The 6,902-nt window shown below is 36.6% G+C and overlaps 2 protein-coding genes across 3 annotated transcripts; both read right to left on the bottom strand.

Moving 5' to 3' along the window:
• Nucleotides 1-2,682: 2,682 nt before the first annotated feature.
• LOC103435337 (uncharacterized) lies at nt 2,683-3,126 on the bottom strand. The gene has a single exon (XM_008373723.4). It carries the CDS (start codon nt 3,016-3,018, stop codon nt 2,782-2,784), a length of 237 nt encoding a protein of 78 aa, XP_008371945.2. The 5' UTR covers nt 3,019-3,126; the 3' UTR covers nt 2,683-2,781.
• Nucleotides 3,127-3,986: 860 nt separating this feature from the next.
• LOC103435339 (uncharacterized) lies at nt 3,987-6,276 on the bottom strand. 2 transcript variants are annotated; one of them, XM_008373724.4, is made up of 5 exons: nt 6,003-6,276; nt 5,712-5,846; nt 5,380-5,417; nt 5,218-5,284; nt 3,987-4,504 (listed from the first exon to the last, which is right to left on the bottom strand). In XM_008373724.4, the coding sequence occupies exons 1-5, from the start codon at nt 6,174-6,176 to the stop codon at nt 4,097-4,099; spliced, it is 822 nt and encodes a 273-aa protein (XP_008371946.2). In that variant the 5' UTR covers nt 6,177-6,276; the 3' UTR covers nt 3,987-4,096. The 2 variants fall into 2 exon arrangements, with proteins under 2 accessions (XP_008371946.2, XP_070677357.1); XM_070821256.1 differs by having other exon boundaries at nt 5,986-6,195.
• Between the last annotated feature and the right edge of the window lie 626 nt (nt 6,277-6,902).

Genomic DNA, 6,902 nt, shown 5'->3' with positions numbered 1-6,902 from the left:
TAATTTACCCTTTCCTTTATGTCTTAGATCCTGCATAGTTACAAGTAATATTACCTTTCTCAATCACATAATACAACTGTTCTAGTTTCTTCTGTTTCAGCTAATAGATATGGTGGAATACAAACATGACTTCAAATTGGAGCTATTACTAGGAATGACTATACTGCCTATCTTGGTACCTTACTTGAGTTATATTCTTTACAATTAGTTGATGATTTCACTGGTGGTTTTTCCTTTATTGATGATGTGTCTGATATTGAAGAACCTAAGAGTTTTAAAACTGCTAGTAGTATGCACTAGTGGCAAGTTGCTATGCAAGATGAGTTTGATGCTTTGAAAATGCAAGAGACTTGGTGTTTATTTCATCTTCCTCCAAATAGGACATTGATTGGTAGTAAATGGGTTTACAAGATTAAAAAGAATTCATATGGGTCAATCTCGAAGTATAAAGCTAGGTTAGTAGCTCAAGGTTATAGTCAACAACCTAGTTTGGATTTTTCTGAGACCTTTAGTCCAATGGTTAGGCATACTACAGTTTGGATGATTCTTGCTATTGCAGCTCAGTGTGGTTGGATATTAAGGCAGCTTGATGTCAAGAATGCATTTTTGCATGGTGATTTGGCATAAAAGGTGTATATGAAACAACCACAAGGTTTTGTTAATGCTACACATCCTAATCATGTATGTAAATTGGTTATGTCTCTTTATGGCTTAAAACAGGCACTAAGAGCCTGGAATTCGAAATTTACCAGTTAGCTACCTTCCCTTGTATTCAAAACCTCATTATCAGATACCAGTTTGTTTGTCAATTCAGATGATGGTGATGTGATCATTCTGTCATTGTATTTTGATGACATTATATTGACTGGTTCATCTATATCAAAGATTCAAGCTATTATGAATACTCTTGCTGAGCTTTTTGAACTCAAAGACATGGGTAAACTTACCTATTTCTTAGTTCTCCATATTCAATACCAACAAGATGGTTCTCTGTTCATTAGTCAATCTAAATATGCTAAAGAGCTGTTGGTTACAGCAGGAATGGAGCATTGTAATCCTACTTCAACACCATCTAAACCATATACTCAACTTTTTGTTGCAGAAAGAACACCATTTTGTACACACCGCCCGTCACACTATGGGAGCTGGCCATAAGTCTAGTAGCTGCTTTACAATATTTGACATTTACTTGTCCAGATATTGCTCATTCAGTCAATATGGTATGCCAATTTATGACAAATCCTACTGATTTACATTTTCACTTAGTAAAGCGAATACTGAGATACTTGAAGGGGACTCTAAATTATGGTAAGAGGTATACAAAAAATGAAGATATATCTATTAATGGTTTCTCAGATTCTGATTGGGCGGCTGATATTAACACAAAGAGGTCTATTACAGGCTATGTGGTGTTTTTAGAGACAAATCTAACATCGTGGCAATCTAAGAAATAGTCTACTGTGTCCAGAAGCTCCATTGAAGCAGAATATAAAGCCTTAGCTCATTGTGCAGCTGATGTGTTCTGGATTAGATCACACTTAAAGACATTTTCATCCATTTTTGTCTTCTCCTTCTTGCTTGCAATGTGATAATATCTATGCTCTTGCAATTTGTTCAAATCCGGTGTTTCATTCCAAGATTAAACATTTAGACACTGACTATCATTTTATTAGGGAGAAAGTTCAAAAATGTGATATAAAAATTCAGTACATTTCAACAGATGAACAAGTTGCTAATGTGTTTACTAAAGAATTGCACAGTCCTGTGTTTGTCAAGCATTGTCATGCTCTTGATTTGGGATCCGGTTCTCAGTCTTCATCATCAAAAGTTGACATTGTTTCTCCGGCTATTGCTCCAGCTTTATGAAGCTTCCGAGGAGCAGTTTTCCATGGTTTCTCTGTGCATGACTGCAAACTCCGCAGTTAAATTCCCAGCTTCATTTGAGGGAGGAGTAATAGCTATATACACATGTCACAATTGTATTAGTTTAGTTGGTTAAAAGTTGCTAAGGATAGTTATGTAATAAGTCAATGTAAGGATCCTAATATAAACCCTTGTACAACTCATAAAATCTTATCTTGCAATAACAAATCTTTCACATTACTTTCTCTCTAAGTTTTCCCCCTCTCTCTTTCTTCTTCCTTGTTCTTCACCGGCATATCTTGAGACTTATCATCCACCGGCATATCTTGAGACTTATCATCCATAACCATGGGTTCCAATGTACGAGATCTTGTGTCACTTACCAATGAGGCCCTATTGATACGATTTCTATCGCCTCTAAGGAAGATACTAATCGTAGAGAAAACGGAATTTCGGAATTTCCACATTGACTGCAAATCCCTCCGACATCATTTGAGAATACAAATCTCTATCGACTCAAAACTCAATTTTTTTTACCCAAGATTTAAGCTTTGGTCTTGATGAAGCGCAAACTCGAGCATGAAAACCCAAACATTAGGCTGGGCCGCTTTGATTCCCACCAATTCACCTCACCCTAACATTTAACCAACCAACTAACGCCATCTCTTGAATAAAAGCAGGAGGGTGTCAAAAAAATCCACATCCACTATGATTTCTGATTGATGAGCAAATAAAGTAGATTGATGAAACTTCAAGTCGTAATTCTTTTAGATTAATTTCGACTAGACCATCGTTAGAACAAAATAAAAAGCAAAGAAATAAGTTAGAAAACGGGGGATATTAATTACATGATGAGATTGGGCTACATAAACAAGTACATGTACGTACTTTGATTAAAACACACAGAGCCTAAGCTAACTAGCCAGTGCCGGTGACACCGAGGTCGTCTTTCTTTGGATCTTTACCGGCACCAAAGACAGGGCCACCTTTGCCGGCAGCGTCTTCAACCTTGTCCTGTAGTTTGTGAATCTGAACGCCACCTTGGTCCTGCTTGGATCGCAGCTCAGTCCTGCTCTTGTTCTCTCCTCCTTGAACCGACTCGTACGTTGTCGCCGTCTGTGACCCCGGCGGCTGAGCTCCCTGTGCTCCTGACATAACTATGACAAAGATGTCGATTTCTGTATATCTGCTTAGCTCTGAGCCTCTGATGATTGACTGATTTGAGTAAATATTGAAGAAGATGATTTAATCTTCATATAGTGTGTGAGACTGGTGGAGGATCAAGTCTTACTGATTCAGCTGATGAAGCCTGAATGAGTTGTTTGTACGACACCTGTGAGCCTGCGTGGCGACCATGCATGCCTTTCTGCCGGTGAGCCTGTACGTGTCTCATGCACGCTGCTGCCATGCATTTCATAAGGATAACACGGAAGACTTGTTATCAAAGCATGCATGCTTATCAAACGTGGATAATTACGGGTCTATATCTCCTGTCTGGTAGAATTTTACGTAGCGAAACATCAAATATTTACGGACATGATGTTGGCGCGAGTCGTCTGTTTTACCTTTTACCTCGGTCTATTGGTGCAACTTTATGTTGGCGTGAGTTGTGTAACGTTTTGCACAAATGTATTGGACTTAGGGTTAATGATGCTGAGACTTTGTGTAATAAAATTCAACACAAGGTGAAGTAATATACAAGTTTAGTAACATTACCAATGTCATTAGTAGTAACTGTCTCAAGAAGTGATATACAAGTTTGGTGACATTATCAATATCATTAGTAGCAGCTGTCTTGTCTTTTTTAAAATCTCAACACATTCCAAGGAAAATAGAAAATACTTTGGCTCTTTAGAAATCAAAGTTTGACAAGTGGTGTTTTTTCCGAAACGCACTGTATTTGTTTCTTTTAAAATGTATTTAAAATGTTTTTTCAAGATTCATTTGTATTTATAATAAGAATTAATTTCAAAAATACTTTTATAAAAAACACTCTCAGTTATTTTTAATTCCAAACACAGAGAAAAAATTTGCTCAATTAATACTTACCTCCCCAAAAAAAAAAACCTCGATTAGTCTTATTCCTTTTTCGTTTAAAAAAATAAAAATTTACACGTATCAACTCAATTAATACTTCCTTTTTTTCTCAAAAGAGGAAAAAAAATAAATTATTTAGCAAACAATGCTCTATGTAACAATACACAGTACAGAAATAATGTGAGAAACCGAGGCATCACATTATCGCATACACCGCCAATCCTACCAAGAAACCCAACAAAGCGCCGGCCGCGACTTCTACTTCAGTATGGCCGATCGATTCTTTTAGCCGAGTTGAAGTATTGGCAGCTCTTTCTAAACCTTCCTCGGCATTACTTCCTAAGCCCGAAGAAACCTGCGTCTGAGTAGCTTGCATTGTTATCTCCTTGGACTGAGACGCTAAAGGGCCATTTGTTGCTTTTGGTGAGAGAATGTTTGCTTCCTCAGACAACAGAGACTCAACGCTTTCCGACTTCAACAATGGTTTTTGAGGTTGAGAGTTAATTCTACCTCTGTCCTGGGTGGGGACTGAGTTCACCGTTGTGTTCAGGGGCAGCATTTTGTTGAGTACTTTTGCATGATTGCCAACTTCTCTTCGCACCCCCTGCAAAAGTAAGGATTTGCCTTTAGTTTTGATCATGATGTTGAAAAAATGCACGTAGACGAACTCATGTGGCGGGAAGAAGTCAATGCAGAAAAAAAAACTACTGTCATTTGTCATTTTCCAATCCACCGTAGATGAAGAATTGCAATACGTTCACTAATCTCACAAAGAGAGGCATCCATCTGTGTTTTTCTCCCTTGCGTATTGACCAAGATGGAACTTAAAGATATCATGCAGCCCCTATAAGTTGAATGCACAAATCTATCACTAGCCAACCTCACACTGATATTTCCGAACTAATTATGTGCAATACATTACAGCGCCTTGCAATCTGATTCATAGGTAAACTATCAGAATGCTTCTCAATGCAGCAGTGCGGTAGTTTTTTGCAATATATCAACCAGAAAAATCGGATGCAGTCAGCAAGGTAAACCAGTAATGCGCTGCACCACATTCTTCTTTAATAAAACCTCATGAAGCAAGTTTCCACACCCAAAAAAAAAAAAAAAAAAAAAAAAAAAAAAAAAAAACACCTCATGAAGCAAAAGTAACTGGTACTTTTAAACCACCAATCATGACAAGCGAACAATCCCAATTTAAATTTACATTATTCAAAATGTACCAATTAACTTTCGAAACTAATAGGATTAAGGAAGGAACAATGAGAGAAGACATGGATCAGTGGTGTAAAACTTTAATGAATATTTATATACCTGAGCATCATACATCACAATGCCTGCATAAACAACAGTAAGGCCAAATATTGAATCCGAAAGGCCCCTGGAACGAAACAATACAGTTACGAGTAAGATATCCCACAAAGATGTTTGCTTATATACATCAAATTGAGGCCCAAGAAGACGAGCCATGCATACCTTTCGAGGCCAAGGGTTGTTGCAGTAGCCACCATTGCCTATCCAAAAATGGTAACAAAAATCGAGTTCATCAGCGTCAGCTAATCAGTATCCAAAACTCATCTGAGTAAAATGAATCAAGGGCCTGTTTGAAAGTGCTTTTTGTGCCAATAGCGCTTCTAACAACGTTTGACGGTTAAAAATAACTTAAATTCTTAGTAAACATTTATACGTTCTTCCAGCAAAAGTGCTTTCTAGATAAGCACTTCGAAACCGACCCTAACTTAATTACATCGTTTACTGATTGAACATTGAGCAAAACAGTAGTAAAAGTACAGTAAAAGGGGGCTTACAGAGGAATGGGAAGAAGGGAATCCCCCAGCCTGAACGACCGCCTTGAAATCAAACTCTTTCCCATACAAAATCACAGAAGTCACCGGCTTCGTGAGCTGCCCAACTGCCATTGAAACTCCAGCCGCAATCAAAACCTTCCCAAACCAAAACAAACACAAAGTCCAAAACTTTATCTCAGTAACTAACTCCACCACCAAAAAAATCCCCAAAAAAATGCAAAAATTCAGTAATTCCAAGCAGAAGATGGTAAAAAGCAAGAAAATTTAGAGATGCCCGGAATCGAATTCCACCTTGTTATGCGCGAGCTGATCGATTCCGTCCAGCAACTGAGCTCTGAGGCAAAAGGGTGCTGCTGAACGGCGTCGTTTATAAATGGCTTTGTGCTGGGTTTCCGAGTGGGAAAAAGCCAGAGAATTGTGAAGCGCGGTGGAGCTCGAAACGCTCCAAGGCTGCAGCAGCAACATTGTCTCCGACTTTCTCGGCGTCTCTCTACCTCTCCGTCCCCCTGTCCACGTGAATAACTTAAAAAAAAAAAAAAAAAAAAAGAAAACCTCGAACGATGTTTGCATCTTTGTATATATCTCCTTTTATTTTTATTTATTAAATAAAAGTTTGACGAAATACTTTATGTACTGTTTAATTTTAAAGAAAAATTACATTTTTACTTTTATTTTATATTATTTATTACACATTTATTTGTCATTTTTCATTAAAATTAAAGTTTTTTTTTGGACATTTTGTTATTTTCTTTTTAATTTTTTAATAAAGAGCTATTCATTAAATAAAAAATCCATAAATACAACCGTATTCAGAACTATCTAATAAAAGTACAGAAGAAGCAAAACTAGGGGTACAAAGTAGTATTAAGTAACTTTTTCATCCCTACTTACTAAGTCTTTGTACGTATTAAGTAACTTTTTTATCTCTACTTACGAAGTTTTTTTTATTTTGAACAATGCATACTAAGTTTTTTTACAGGTATTTTTATCATACTTTATATTCTATTTATATTGCCTTTGGCAACCATGAATATTTGTAATGTTCGTCTAAATTTTTCACAATTAAATTGAATAAATTAAAAAAATTAATTAGAATATATAAAATATAAATACATGTGTGAATATCAATTTTTGTATTTTATCTCAAATAAATGAATATTGACCTGAAAAAAATAAATACCCCAAATACTA

The sequence above is a fragment of the Malus domestica genome, chromosome 05, assembly GCF_042453785.1.
Source record: "Malus domestica chromosome 05, GDT2T_hap1".
NCBI lineage: Eukaryota > Viridiplantae > Streptophyta > Magnoliopsida > Rosales > Rosaceae > Malus > Malus domestica.
The sequence above is the reverse complement of the archived record's forward strand: the minus strand, read 5'-3'. Positions and strand labels throughout refer to the sequence as shown.

Excerpts from the sequence above, each read along its gene's own strand:
- LOC103435337 (XM_008373723.4), bottom strand. The coding sequence starts at position 3,018 with ATGTCAGGAGCACAGGGAGCTCAGCCGCCGGGGTCACAGACGGCGACA.
- LOC103435339 (XM_008373724.4), bottom strand. The coding sequence starts at position 6,176 with ATGTTGCTGCTGCAGCCTTGGAGCGTTTCGAGCTCCACCGCGCTTCAC. Across the intron at positions 5,418-5,711 it reads TCCCTTCTTCCCATTCCTCT|GCAATGGTGGCTACTGCAAC; the intron begins GTAAGCCCCCTT and ends ATTTTTGGATAG. Across the intron at positions 5,285-5,379 it reads ACAACCCTTGGCCTCGAAAG|GGGCCTTTCGGATTCAATAT; the intron begins GTATGCATGGCT and ends GTTTCGTTCCAG.